General features: G+C 33.7%; 1 protein-coding gene across 1 annotated transcript in view; it reads right to left on the bottom strand.

Moving 5' to 3' along the window:
• Positions 1–16369, bottom strand: part of nompC (no mechanoreceptor potential C) — a gene marked incomplete at its 5' end in the record, with an annotated part of 72922 nt that overhangs the window by 22181 nt on the left and 34372 nt on the right. Inside the window, 8 exon segments of the mRNA XM_067053421.1 lie at positions 676–884; positions 1361–1454; positions 1528–1626; positions 1700–1896; positions 2078–2183; positions 8950–9150; positions 11015–11131; positions 13070–13171. Of these exon segments, the coding sequence (XP_066909522.1) occupies positions 676–884; positions 1361–1454; positions 1528–1626; positions 1700–1896; positions 2078–2183; positions 8950–9150; positions 11015–11131; positions 13070–13171 (1125 nt within the window).

Here is a 16369-nt window from a genome sequence, read left to right as displayed (position 1 = left end):
TCTGGGTGGCGGTCGAGCAAGGTACAAAATAGTAAAAACTATTTATTAATAACCAATACTTCATTAACACCTATTATTATTAGTACTATGTATTAGTAACCAACGCTACATTCTAATTATTCTATCATATTTTACAATGTTGTTATCTTGCTCTCATTTACCCTTGATGAAGTCCTGCAAAGTGAGGCGAAACATTGGTGACTAAAAAATATTTTTTTACTATTTTCATACCTTTCTTAAACACCACCCAGACCATCTTCCAACAAAAAAAAATAAGCAGAAGACAAATACGTTATGTTCTTGAACAATTCTAAAACTAAATTCAAGGTAAGAGCCTAAGATTTCATTATACTTAAATGTATTCAAAATGAATAAATCTTATAGAAGAAAAGATATCTAAGATTGCTACAACTTTAATTTTTAATATTCTAGTTACATAGTAGTTGAATAGATAATAAAAAAATTACATATTTCTATTTTATTTTCCATTCATTAAGTGTTTTTTTGCTAAGAAAAATAGGAAAAAATAGTATGAAATATAAGGAATTGTTTTTCAATTTCTTATTGACATATAGAGATAGACTTTATGTTGATAAAAAAAGGAAATTTGGCTTTTTATCAAACTATTGTATATCAGTTGCATTAAATATTTTTAATAAGTAAATGATTATTTACATTTGATTTACGTAGAGGGTCACCTCCATCAGCTAACAGAAGTATAAGAGTATTTAAATTCCCATGTTTCGCAGCTACATGAACGGAAGTTTCTCCATCATCTGTAGGCAAATTTGGTGCAGCACCTGATTTCAGGAGCATAATGGCACATTTGTCTCCATCTTCTACACGAGCTGCAATGTGCAAGGGAGTTTCTTTCAGACGTCCTCCTAAGTAAGACAATTTTAAAAATGTATCAAAGTGAATTGAAAATCAAAAACAAAATTTATTCCTTTTGCATTTATTTTTCTGTTAGTAATAAACATTAAAATAAGTACTGATTTTTGTAGACTTCCTTCCCCCCAAAAATAAATGTAATGTCATTCAATGGGATACATCATTATAAAGCAGTACGTTAAAGAATGTTTGGAAATAAAACTAAATAAATTTTTAAAAAATAAAAAATTTTATGTCATATAAAACCGATCTTAAACAAATAATGATGCCAAATTTTATTTAATAAAAAAAAAGTGAAAACAATAAATTAGAAAAAGGGCACCTTCCTGTAAAATCATTAGAAATGAAGCTATATTAATTTTTTTCTCAAATATTGTTTATGTCAACAAAAATAATTTTGTAATAACAAGAAAAAAATAATTTTGTTTTTTATTCCCTGGCTGCTAAGGTTAGGGCTAAATTTAATTACCTCTAACATGGACATCAGCTCCATATCCAAGTAGTGTTTCTACAACAGCTGGTTTGGCAGACTCAACAGCAATATGCAATGGAGTATAATTATCCTGTGAATGTTATATTTTAATAGATTTCAATCCTCAGCACAATACTACAAAAGGAAAAATTTCAATCGCTTACACTGGTCGTCACATCAACAAGCTCTCCTTTCTGTAGCAAGGTGCTAATAATACCAACATGGCCATACCGAGCAGCGGTATGTATACTGCGTGCTCCTTTCTAAGAAATGTAAAGTAAATTAATAAACGTTCAAGCTATTATTAAAATAAAAACTAAAACCTAATTAATTTACTTTGTTAGGCATATGCAGATAAACTCCTTTTTTGAACAACATTGTTGCACAATCAGCATGACCATTGAGCGATGCAATGTGCATTAAGGTGGATCCATCTTTAGTTCTTTCGAATATTGATGCTTTGAACTTGTCTGCAAGAAGCTCGATGATGCCTGCATGACCATATTCAGCAGCTAAATGCATTGGAGTTCGATCTGGAAAAAAAAGTTACAATCCTGTCATATATATATTTTTTTAAATATTTCTTTAATGGAGCAATAATGTTGGATTAGCTGCACATATATTTAACTTAAAAACTTATATCTTTTAATCTGTGACTTCCTTTAATAATCTAAGAAATAATAATTCAAAAGGAGATGAAAAACCCATTCATACCTTGATTATCCACAATGGAAGCATTGGCCCTAACTCCGTAAAAATATTTGACCAGAGTTTCGTCTCCTTCTGCTGAAGCGATGTGCAAAGATGTTTGCCCTTCACCCTGTATAAAATATATTTAAAAATTAAAGATATATTTGGGAATAATCAGGTACCAAGTATTGTGATGGCATAGTATATAGCATACCCAGTAAGTGATTAGTTATATTTATTTTTATAGCCTCCATTTTGCTTCTTTATTTTTTGAAAGTTTTCTTCAATAATTCATTTTATCATTTTAATCATTTATGGTTCATTCCAAATGGCAAACATTTTTGGTACATTTTATTTATGATGTTTTCTCTATATTTTTAGTCCGATACTTTTACAATATGATATTAGGCAAGCCTGAGAACATTCCTTAAGTGGTTCCTCATACAAATAAATACCTAATTTTATAATTATTCTTTTTCAGTTTTCAAGGGGCAGATTACCTGATTCTGTTGATAGGGGACTATCAAATGATCAAGAATTATTGATAATTTGGTAAGTGAAAAACAAACACATGTCGATTATAGGTTTTGAAAACAAACATTTACATTGCACTTGGAATTCAAACAAAATATTAATTTTAAAATGTTTGAATTACAAACAAAAATTTGAAATTTTTATAACTCACTGGCAATAGTAAGTTAGTAAATTAGTCAAAGATAGAAATTTTAAAATATACTTATTGATGATGAAAAAAATCATGCCAGGGAATGAGAAATTAAAAAACCTCTGTACTGTTCATGAAGGTAATAATAATACAAAAATAAAATATAATTATTCAGACAAATTATATGTAAGGAAAAATATATTTGAATAAATACTTATTAGCCAAATAATAATCATTGCCAGCAATGTTCTCAAACATTTTTATACCACTTTGGCTCTGTGCTGACCATCTCCTTTCCGTTTGTGTATAAATTTAAAGTTTTTACCACCATTTTTTTTTTCAAACATTTCACCTTGGGAAAATTTATGCCTTTTACTGTCAATTCCAATTAACTTTGTTACTTGATATCAGCTCATATTTCTTTAACACTTAAAGAATCATATTCATCATCAGATGAAAGAAAAAAAAACATATCAATCTATTTAGGCCTAAGCTAATCTATATTTTTGTTAATCTTGAGATCTATATTCAGAGACCTTTCACGAGTTATAGTCTAGATTTCCTTCACACTATTTGGACTAGATAGCAAGTGGGAGGTAAACAGAAATGTAAATATTAAGCCAAGATCAGTATTATAACATATTCAGTACAACTGAAGTATTACATTTAAAAAGATCAACATAAAATCTTGTTTAAAAAGTAATTGGGAACTCTCACCCATTAAAATGCTATGGATGAAAATCCTGCCATTTCGGAAGAATGACCTTTATAATCATATGAAGATGACCTTTTGGTAATACAAATCAATATTAGATTAATATTAATATTAAAATTATAATACAACCAATAGAAACTTTTTATCCTAATTATATAACATTTATGTAACACTTTTTTAAAAATTAATATTAATATTTTCATAATTATAAATCATGCATATTAAAATATTTATTCATACTTTATTATTACTAATTCTGGTAAACATGGCTGAATAGTACCTTAATCAAAATAAATCTATATAAAAAACCTAAAAAAAAAACTTGAAAACGATAAATATGAATCAATAAAAATAAAGAAATAATTTTACATACAAAAGTTTTTTTTTTAAATAATTTATTGATATTTACAACTGTATACACATATATACAACAAGTAAATTTGCTGTTGGTGACATAGTAACATGATAAAAACATGTGGAGAATCTACCCACTGATAGAACTCCAATAACATTTCTAGAGAAGAAGATCTGGAGGCCATCTTCTTTTCAGACGCCTAAGAGGATTATTAGGTAATGAAGAGGCCAGGTTAGAAACAAGTGGATTTGGTGGTTGAGAAGTTTACATACAAAAGTTAATAATGAATTATTAAGTATTATTATTTAACCGCCAGAAGCTGTATAATATTCTGATTGAACAGGGAATACTAAAGAAATTGGTAAATCTCGTAGGGATGTGCAAGACGAAATGTTTAATAAGGTACGAATCGGTAATAATTATTCTGAGAAATTCCAGGTACGGTCGGGTTTAAAACAAGGTGATTCTTTATCCCCTATCTTATTTAATCCAGCACTAGAATAGGTCATTAAAAGTGTGATGGATACCGAGAAGGGTTTAACTTATGGTGGTAAAATACCGGTGCTGATGATTTGGTATTATTGGCTGAGGACAAGGAAACTATAGAACTAAATACAACCGCGTTAATAAACTCCAGTAAGGATCTAGGTCTTGAAATAAATACAGATAAAACAAAATAAATGGTTAGTAGTACAAAGGCGAGCAATTTCGATGATATAGATATAGGAGGAAATACGTTTAAACAAGTAGATAGGTTTAAGTATTTAGGTTCCACGGTAACTACTAACTAAACGGTAAACTACTAGGCTGGCGCCTTCTATCGTAAAAATTAAAAATTAGAATTTACAAAACTATTATCCTTCCCACTGTTCTTTATGGATGCGAGACGTGGCCCCTTACACTAAGGGATGAACAGCGCCTTAAGGTTTTTGAAAATAAAGTATTACGTAAAATATTTGGACCGAAAAAGGATTAATTAACGGGAGAATTTAGAAGATTACACAACGCTGAATTAAGGGACCTACACCCGGTAAATATAATTCAAGTTATAGCATTGCGGTATATAAGATGGGCGTGTAAAGTTTTTTTCAGGAGGGTACGGAAAAAAAAAAAAAAAAGTAAGGCTTAGTAACGAGCAGATCCCTAAAATGTTAATAAACACTGAATCAACAAGTAAACGTCCGAGGAGTAGACCGAAACGTAGATGGGAGGATTGCGTTAAGACTGATTTGGTAGAGTTGGGTTTGGAGGGGCACCACTGGGAGGATGTATGCAGAAAGCGTTTAGTGGTCTCGACATCCAACCTTGGGGTTCGTTAGGCCTTCATTATTATTATTATTATTTATTATTTATTATTAAGTACATATAATTATTAAGTAACAATTATAAACCTATCTTATTGATAGAATAATTCATTATTTTTCCATGTTGGTGAGGAACAATTTGTTTTAGGTTCTTCCTTTTAGTGAGATGAATCTTGATACCTTGACTCATTTTATTTTTTATAAAGTTTTGACAACATTAATTATATCAGTTTATAAAAATAAACAAACTTAGAAATAAACTTGTTTAATCATGTCACAATATGTTTATTTAAAAATATCAACTAATTTTTTTTCAAAAATAATGATATCCAAAAAATATACTTTTCAAGAAGTCCATTTGGCATTCATCAGTTGTTGAGGTGCTTAGATTTATCTCACTAGGAAGAGGAAGTTTAGGAAAGAACTTACAATCTAACAGACGCGGTACAATTATGGCACTAATAAGTAAACAATAATAAATTATTGTAATATTTGGATTTGTTAGTCAATAATATACTTTTGTATGTCTACTAATTTTTTTTTTAATTTTTAAGTTATTTTTGTGTTTAAAATATATATATATTCCTTTTTAGTGATTCATATAAGCAAATACTACCGTCCGAAAGTCAGTTTTATTTTTTTAAGGATTGCCTATTGTGAGATTGTGACATGTACATCGACCAACCTACTCGCTATAATTGTCTCTTTAAAAAGTAAGATAAGTAAGGCTACTTTGGAGGACGGGAGTGGAGGGTTTTAAACCGTTTTTAAAATTTCAAGTGCTTTTTAAATATTTCTCGATTAAACTATCTTAAAGTTTCCTCTTCCCGTTTTAAGCCAATATTTAAGCGATTTAAAGTGATATAGTACTGTCACTGCCTGGGGGTCTTAGCGGGGCGGGTTTGGCGGGGAAGGATTGACTTTATTACATGAAATATAGGTTGATGGTTTTTGAAAAAATGCATAATCTTCATTTATGGGAGAAAGGTAAAAAAATATTAAATTTTTGAATATTCTTACGTTTCTACATGTCGGGAAAAAAATCGAGTTGGCAATGTTCAAATTGTGTTCAGCACATTAGAATTACAAAATATTGAAATTACCTCAAATTGTATACGTAAAAACTTCAATGTCTGGACTATTTCCTTCTTTAATATTGTTATAACATTATAACAAAGAAGGATTACTTCAAAAAAGCGCTAATCAAACCTACCCAGGCCACTCTTAAATAAATTAACCTAACAACCTTACCATAAAAAAATTAATGCTTTAAAAAACAATTAAAGCTAGTTACTATGTATGACATAAAAAGTAACCACTATTTAAAAATCTCTGATTCAATACTTCATCTTTTTTAAGTCAATATCGTAAGATATAATGGTTCTTCAGCAGTTCCATAAAAAACTTAACTATAAAGGATTTTTTTTAATCTAGGCCTCTTTCAAAAACCTGCCACAGACCTACCCTCCTGATCAGATAAAAATCTATAAGAAATAATGATATCTCGGCCAAGAATCTTAAAAAACGGTAAAGATTTTTTTTTCCAAGGATGGAAACTAATTAATGAATAAAAACAAGCAGTGATTAAAAATTATGTTAAGACAAGAATTTCACTTTAATTCATCCTTTCAAATAACTAATTCATGCAGTTACAAAAAAGAGTATGATAAGTACATGCTCATCTTTTATTTATCTATTTTTTCATCCCATAATTTTTTTTTAAATTTCTTGGTCTCAAAATTTTCATTTTTCTGTATATTTCTTTTGGTTAATAATTACCTATACTACAAAGATAATGATTTGTTATTTGTGAATGAAATTTACAGGGAGGACTACGATAAACATGGGATCAACTACTATATATACTAGGGCAATCCCTGGAAATGTCATAAAATTTTAATTAATGGTTCGATCAATTATGCCTTATACACAAATTCGACTACAGACAGACACTGGATCAAATTTGTCTTGGCTGTTTAAAGCGTATGATATGAATGAAAATTCTCTTTTACTTTTAAATTGACTTTTTTATTAACAGCATTAATAATAAAATACTTCCCTGTCTTTGTTAATAAGAAAGGAAAATAAATAAAAAGATTTACATGTATTCCAATAAACAAAAGTTTTAAATTACAACAGATTACTCCGTGTGTTAGAGACCTGCTAGGAAAAATATTTCAGCGAGGAATGGATCCTAGGATATTATATAAGAAATAATTTTATTTGAATAATGGCATTTGCGTTTAAGACTGCTTCATGTAGCGTGCGGCTTGTTCGGTTTAAATTGAAGAACTGCTCGTATCTTCACCGCGTTACAGCAGCAAATACATAGTATTTTTAAAACAATTTGAATAGATGGCGCTTTAACTATACGAAAATAATGATAATAATTTCGCGTTTCGGCAAGAATATAATGTAGGAATATTTCATTTATCTTTTAAATTTGTCAGAGATATAATAAATAATAATTTGAATTACATAAATAAAAATTGATTTAGTTATAGGAGAGTTCTAAAAAAAAATAAGCTTTATTTTCTGGAACAAATTACGGAGCGAGTAAACTACCTTCAAAAATTCCATATTTTTTTATTTGGTTTACTGACATCATAAAGCACTGTAACACAAAATAGAGCTTAAATTTTAGTGAATAGATCGAAGGTGGAAGCAATTTCAAAAAGGTTCGAATTTTTTAGAGCACAATATGCATCTTGAATTTTTTAAAAATAAAATCATAACGATTGTGTGTTGTATACATTAAATAAAAGAAAATTTCATAGTAAAAAATATTTTGATATTAGTTTAAAAAAAATAAAGATAAATAAAAGATCTTTACGTCCAATAGTTCCCGAATTCAAGTTAATGGAAAACAAATTTTTATTTTCAAATAATAAAAAATTAACACTTTGAGAATTTATTTTGAGCAAGCTTCATTTTGAGTACTGATAGACATTTGTAATAAATAAAAATATATTCACAAAATGCTAATTTTTCGGCTCTATCATGACTCAAATTTTTACTACTTTAATTTAATTTATACTGCTTTAATAAATTTTGAAATATTTAATAATAGTAAATCTAGACTACTGCGATAAAGTTTTTTTTTTCATGCGGTAGATAGATATTGAATAATGTGCAAAAATGAGAGGATTTTCAGTTTTCTTGCCACCATTCTGTTATTTATAAAAACCGATAACATAATTTTCAGTTAACTGATAACTTACAGGTTAAAAAAAAAATTCACGTTGGGGGCCGCCCAAACACTTTGCACATGAAGATTTTTATTAACTTATATTGTGTCAAAACATACCCAGGACCATCTTTAACTTAGGCCACGGGCACATAAGGATATGGGGACCTTTAAATTATTATCTGTACAACTTAGGGTATTAACAGAATTAAACAAAATACTAGAAAGTCATTATTTAATATTTTAAATGTAGCAAACAACAAAAAGAATTAACATTTACGAGAGATACTTCTCTTGATTTTTATCAGAAAAATCATGGATTACCTCTTCAAAGTCTATTTTTTTAAGTACATATTTTCTATAAATATCAGCGATAAGCCGCTCAATCTTTCTTGTCGTTATCGTACTTTCCAGTTAATTTTTATTAGTTTTAATTTATTGATCAAAGGAGTGTGGAGAACTAAGGATCGAGGATTCTTGAGTCCGGGCGCAGCGGGCTCTTAATGTAAGGATGACACTAAACATACCATCAAAGAACTAAAAAAATCAAAGCTCGTAATCTTGTGAATTTTACCTGTTTCTCCTGTACTGAATGGACGCAGATTTAGAGATATTAGAGCTTATCAAATAATACAAATTAAATATGAAATGAAGTTTGAAAGATAACTTACGTTTTGGCCATCGACAGGGGCCCCGTAGTCCACGAGTATCCTGACCATGTCGATGTCCCTCTTCCTGGCGGCGAGGTGGAGGGCAGTGTCCCCATTCTCTGAAGTAGCTCTGAGCTGCTCCAGGGTGGACTGGGATAGCAGCTCTCGGCACATGCTCTGGTTCCCAGCCTCCACGGCCAGCAGCAACGGAATCTTCCCCTTCTGCAAATCGGAAACAGCATTTGATCCAATTTTGTCCTTCCATTTCCTCGTCGTGGGGACTCCCGCTTGTAGCCTGTTCCGGTGGATGAAATCCGGCAGCGACTCGTCCGTGTTCATTCTACCCTTGCTACATCCTTTCGATTCCTACTTTCCTTTTTAGTTTTCAAAAACGTTCAAAAAAGTGACTTCGATAACCCACACAAGCGTTGTGACATTTTGGATTCGTCAAACCTGTTATGTTGTCTTTAACCTCCGTGAATTTGAAGGACATTATTTAACCAAGGAGTAATTCTACAAATGTTTGAAAACTCTTACTACGCCAAAGCAAGTTGTGAATCGGAGTTATACCTTATTTAGTTATGGGGAACTTTATTTCTCTACTCTAGGTGCAAACTCCTCAATTTCACGTTTCACTAATCATTAAAAACTCACAAATCTGTCCAGGAAACATAATTACTGAAATTCGCTACGAAAACAGTTAGGATGAAAGCCCCTGCAGTAGAATTGTATGCAGTTCTGTCATGACCTTAGACTTGGAGAAATGGAGGCACTGGGATAACGACACCCGTGGGAAGGCACTAGGGACTCTGAGGACGAACTGCCAGGTGTAGGGGGAGGGGAAGGGGGTGGTGTCGGTCGGGAACAGTTTCGCTACACATGCAACCCTTTAGCTAGCTGTAATAGTCTGGGCCAAATGGTTCTGCGACCTCCCCAACCGCCTTTCAATCATCTCTTATTTCTTACCTAACCACACACGTACCTCCTGCCCTTTACCATAATCAGCGCCAATTACTTTGAAAATTTACAAAAGAAACGAATGCTTATTTACTGCTTAATAGAAGTAAATAACTATCAATCTAACTGGGACCTGTTTTTATAGAGAAAACAAATAGTATTAGTCCATAAAAAAAAGTATGCAAACAACAAAGTGCAAGTACTAATACTTTTTATTTCATGTTGAGGAAGACTATTAGTCATATTGTAGGAGCTTAGAAGTAAAGACAGTTTAAATCAGAATTGTACAAGTCAGTGAAATCGTATAAGTATAAGTAAAAACTATAAGACCAGGCCTTTTATAGCCCAGAGAGTTAAGACGTCAACCTTAGCAACCTCGTTACTGAAGCGGCGTTGGACCGACCGGCCTGGGAGGTGGACTTTTATTTCGTGGCAGTCCCAGGGAATATCAAGTTTGCTCTCCCTATCATTGTTATAAAACGGTGGTAATTTGACAAAGATAAAGATGAAGGTAACCGTCCTCCCCTATGTCAGAAATGACCATCCTACGTAGACAGCGCCGTCTTTAACCAAGTAGGGGACCCCGGGCACTTTAAGAAATGGGACCTTCTAATTATTATCTGAACAACTTTAGTTTATAAGCAAAACGCTGGGTAAAATCATTAATTTATTTGATATCTTACAAGTAACAAACATTAATAAGAAAAAAATAATCATTTACAAGAAGTACTTTTCATGACTTTGCATAGCAAAATCAATTACTTCTTAAAAGTTTATTTATTTAAGTAGATCTGTTTCTAACAACATTATTGAAAAACTGCTCAATCATCCTTGAAGAAAATCGTTACTTTTGGTACATTCTTGATTTGTTTTAATTTTATTGATCAAAGGCATAAGTATGGGCCTCAGTGGGTAAGAATGACATTGAACAGAGTAACTAACAAAGGTACTATTGTTTTCTCACTTCATGACCACATAATTCATTAATATAATATCGATTATATTATTAAATATGAAATATTGATGTAATTATACTGCGAGCAGTATTACGATCTATTCTTAACACTAGGTGAATTTAATACATAATTAATTGGTATGATAAATAAAGTAAATTAAAAATCTAATTTACCCCATCCTTGCTAGTCCTGATGTCCCTACCCGCGCTGGCCAGGAGTGCCCTCAGGATGCTGGTTGCTGTACCTGTCTGCCTGCTGGCGACTAGGTGAACTGCTGTCTGCTGTTTGGGCTGTATCAACCAAGAAAGTAATGTATTGAATAAATATTTTTATTTAAATATATAATATAATTAAATTTATTTAATTTTTATCTACATTTCACATACAAATCTAACTATAACTTAAAAGATAACAATCAGACCTCAGTCAACAAGAACAAAATTTATTTCTATACAGCAAGTCTAAATGAAATAGGTTTGCAGAGGGAAACTATGCACAAGACGAAAGGTTATATATGGGCAATTCTCAAACTATGGACAACTTTTAGGTTCTACTTTAATAAAATAGTTTTCAAGAATAACTAAACATTTATATTGGTGTTGTAAATGATCTCTCTTATCCCAAGAAACATTGCTTTCTGATGGACATAATGAATTAATAATATTGCATTATTTTACTGCTGTTCTATTTGCCATTGAAACAGTAATTCTTATTTTATTGTTTTCCCAGATCAACATTTTTACATTTTTTTTTTTATTTAATTTATTTATTGATATTTACAACTGTACAGAAAATACATCAAGTAAATCATAATGGTATGGTACAAGCATGTTCAGACCCATTGGAAGCACTCTAAAAACATTTTTACAATATAAGGTCTCGAGGACATCTTCTTTTCAGACGCCTCGGAGGATTGTCCGGAAATAAAGAGGAAGCAAGATTAGAAACTAATGGATTTGAGTGGTTAGGGAGTTTATAATAGAAGGATTGATATCTAGTTCGGGTTAGATCGGTTACATAGGGAACATTAAGGTCTTTGTGGATGATTTTATTTGTGACAAAGTAGGGAGCACTTAGGATTTTACGAAGGATTTTGGATTGTAAGGATTGGATACGAGAGGAATTCGAAGGTTTAGTGGAGCCCCAAAGCCCAACGCCGTATGTCCAGATAGGGCTTATAATTGTCATGTAAATCAGTCTTTTGTAATGAATTAGAAGTTTGGGGCGTTTGTCTAGTAAGTGCTGTAATAGTCGAAATCGACGTACAGTTTCCTGTCTTTTTAGTCTTGTGTGAGGATTCCAGATTAGTCATTGGTCCAGATGTAGTCCAAGGTAGCGGATCTGTTCAACAGGGGTAAGGGTAATATTATTTAAGGATACTGTAGGGCAGTCAGTAGGTTTACGAATTTTTACATTTAATTACATTTTATTTTCAAAACTTTTCTTTACTGTACTCACATCTGAGAAAAATATCATAATTAATTTTTTATAGTGTTAAAACAGGTTTCAATATATTTCAAAATATGTCAAAGAAAACCTCTAGCTAAAGACAGAAATAAAATTATTGACTCGGGATTCCGAGATGTGGTAGCCCTTACGTTCTTGACGTTGCCCATCACTTTAGCTCTCATTCCTTTAACAAAAAGGAAAAATAACTTGTGAGTAATTAACTGTTGTTAACCACATGAAATGAGATCTTAATATTAATTATTTGTCAGTGAATCAGTTTAATTATGAGACTTTGTAAATTTCATTTTACCACTGTCGTGGATTTTTATGGCTTCATTATACCACCTTAGCACATTATCATCTTTTTTGCTACAAAAATGAGTGCGAACATTTTAAATAAAAATTCTATTAGATTTTGTCTCCATATTTTGCTTGATAGTGGTTTCAGTAATTAGCGAACCCAAGAATATTAAAAAACAATTATTTTTTTAAGAGATGGATAATTATTGAAAAATGATACCTGAAAGTTATTTGAGAATCATCCATATAACGCTTAATGGTCATAGGCAAACAAATGGCTGTTTGAATTTTAAGTTTGTTCTGTGCTGCGATATCCAAGGGTTATGTTTTAAATCTTTGTAAATGAAGTTACCAATAGATAATAAAACAATGATAAAGATATATTATGATGAAGCTAAGAAGTATTTTAATGCAACAACTGCAAAAATATTAAGTGTATAATTTTATACTTAAAGAGAGTTAATTTTTGGGATACCCACTCCTCCTGGTGCATAGACGTCGACTCCTTTCTTTGTTAGTAGCAGTTTCACAACATCTTCTCTTGAATACATAGCAGCCAAATGGAGGGCATTGTAATTGTCCTGAAACAAAAAAGTATGTGTGAGATAATACATATTCATAAGGCATATATACGAGTACAGGGCGTCTTAAGATCAATGGACCACAAAATATTGGGGATCCACATAATTGTATTTATAAATTTTGCCATGAGAGGGAAGATCCCTTGCTATAACCCGAAAACAAATCTATCTTTCCTACCGGCATAATAATGACACATTTTTCAGTTGTGAGAATGAGCAGTTATGTTATTATACTTCCGGTGCAGCGTTACAATAACTTTTCTTGCAATTAAAGCCAACTAGCGCCACATTAAATCTTAAGAAACCTTTGCCAAAAAAACCTAGTCCCACGCTAAACTTTAAAGGGAATCAGGAGCCCAATCTAGACCATCTCCAAAAGCAGAGATATTGGCTATTTCGGATACATCTATTAGTTTGTTTTTTACAAAACATTTTTGTAATCTTCTAAATGAGTGCTTAATCATCGGTATTAGTGAAGAATCAATGGAGATATGACACATCGACAAAACACTACCTTAGAGCCTTAGGGAAATAATATATAAGAATGATAAAGTTGAACCTGAGTAGAACACACATTGTTTATTAGCTGATAGTATCCGATATAGATTTTTGTTTTAAGGAAAAATAGGGAAGAACTTTCTCAAAGTAGCGCCCTTCTGGCCTGCTACCCACTGACCATTCCACTCCTCTATCGAGTGGAAACTTCTTCCATAAGTTTGCGGCCCCACCGATCCTCTCCCGGAATCCCTCAGCTTGGGCTTTCAGTCCTCGCCTCTTCACTTCATATTTAAAGGATATCCTGCTTAAGGATGAGGTCCAGGGGCATCGCTTTAGCCAGTACCTGCCATAGGTCTTGGCTACCGCCATAATCAACTTTCTCTTAACGCACTACTCTCCAAGGAGACCGGTGAAACTCTCTACTTCAGTCTTCAGCTTGCCTCTGCTGTTGTTGGCAGGATGGTCGTCGACGTAGACCTTGGCAAGGAACCACCTGTGCTCTACCTCCTTCAGCAACTTGTAAAATACTAGCTTCCACTGGGCTGGACCTAGATCAGAGCCATACGGACATCATCTTTCGATTTTTCTCTCGACTTCCTAGTAGTTACCTCTGATCCTGAAGCTCCTTTTATTTGGGTAACTACCTATTAGGGAGTAAGGGGCCACCAAAAACTGTCTAAGATGAAGGAAATGTCAAACGGAATTAATAAGAAGTATTTCTCCGCCATCCCTTCTACGATCCTATGCACTCTCAGTTGCGCATCCGTAAGTCGGTAGGCTAGTGGTGTTTCCTTACTCTTGGTAACTTCCTTCTAGATCAGTCTCAAATCTGTAATCCTCCACTTTCTCGGAAAGTACTCCTTATGCAAACAATCGCTGAATATCTTCGGCAACACCTCCTCGATATTAGGGACACAGTTATTGAAGATTGCCGCATCTATAATATATGGTCCTCGAGCCCCCCCCCCCCAATCCTCTGCTTGTTCACGGCAAGACGTAGATTCCTTATATCCCTTCGTTGATATAAGTACGCCTGAAACGATAGAATTATCTTTTTAACTTCGTCAGAGCAGGCGTCCACCATGAGACCGGACGTGCTTTCGCCCTTCGGCGTAATACCTACCGCTTCAGTGATGCGCATTCCATAGGAAATCTCCGACTCCTCTTCCATCGGAACCATCTCCTCCCATTCCATTCTCTGTCAACTAGTATTCCCTCCAATACACTCGAAAAGGCTCTCTACTTAGCCAATGTAGACTCCAAACCCCGACCCGATGGTTCGAGCACATGTCTGATCGTAGGGTCCATTCTGCAATCCGCTCCACCAGAGTAGCCGTGGCGGGTGTCATATCAATCCAACTTTGGCACCGCGCTCCAACAAATATGGCTTGATCACGATAATAAGATAACGCCACGCCACGCACTCTTCAATAGTCTTTGCGAACCCCTGGCCATGCTCTACGAATTGGTGTCGAAACAGACTATTACACACCTATGCTGCAACAGTCTCCACAATAGCTATATTATCCTCTACGTTGATATTTGCATTCGTGGTATCTATGCTGAGATAAAGGCGGAAGTAATTCTGCTCTACCTAACATAATATGATCTGCTGATCTGCTCTGGTAAATTGCTTCAGTTTCATAGTTGACTCCTCCGCACCTCCATCCAGGGTGACTTACGTGGCTGTCATCCATGTTGGGGGGAATGTTGGATCCCTGCCCGGCAAGGATGAAAAGGCATACCTTTACGAACGCCTATAAAGCTCTACCTGTTTCTTTCTGCCCCTCTTGTGGCGCTTCCTGTGGTAAAAGCACTTTTTTTCCTTTCTCCTTTGTACCTGCATATTCCACGACCCTAGCTCTTCATCGTCCTGCATCTCTCCATCAGAGCTCTAGTCAGTTTCTATATTCTTCTTCTGCAGGTCGGCGTCTAACTGGATCTCTGTGGCACCAGGACCAATCCCGCACTCTCATATTTATTTTTTCCCATCAATTAGAGTGACACTCCTGATATTCTAGTTTCTAGGGTCTTCCCTTCACTCCGCCGAGGAGGCATCCTTCACCTCTCTCGGATGACGGCTGAGTGCTCCAGTAGCATGTAGGTCTCTTCATCCACCTTGCCCTTCAGGTCATTATTATACCTGGCACAGTTTTCAGTGTAGTAAAAACAATTCCTTCTTTCTTTAATCTTACACTGCTACAATCTGTGAAACTTTCTTCCCAACGGTTCGGTGGAGTTCGTCGGTATTTACCGTCCCCTTAACGATTTCACCCCCAACTTCCGGGATTATGTCCCACTGCGCTTCCAAATCCGTTATAATACTAAGCAAATCTCCCAAATTAATATACCCCTGGCATTCGAATGTGGTATTCTTCTTCTCTAAACACTTCAAACCAGGTCCTGTATTCAACTTTCCCTCTGGCCGGGCCTTTCTGTTACTGTAACCCCTACAAATGTATTCTTACCCTTCTCCTGTCCATGGTGCGACAGCCCTATGTGATGAGACTCAGCCAGGAGTTCCTTTTTCTCAGCAGCCACTCTTCAGTTCTTTACTGTAAGAAATATTGCTATTTCCTTTAGAGGTCTGACTGATGTCAAGTATTCATTTTAAAAACGAAGGAACCAGGGTTCTGATAAGACCCTCATAGTACAAGAGCCCAAGAGGAGAAAAAATTCAGAGTGCAGACGTCTGTTAGC

The sequence above is a fragment of the Halyomorpha halys genome, unplaced genomic scaffold (genome assembly GCF_000696795.3).
Source record: "Halyomorpha halys isolate HHAL.00 unplaced genomic scaffold, Hhal_1.1 Scaffold304.1, whole genome shotgun sequence".
In the NCBI taxonomy this organism is placed as follows: Eukaryota; Metazoa; Arthropoda; class Insecta; order Hemiptera; family Pentatomidae; genus Halyomorpha; species Halyomorpha halys.
The sequence above is the reverse complement of the archived record's forward strand: the minus strand, read 5'-3'. Positions and strand labels throughout refer to the sequence as shown.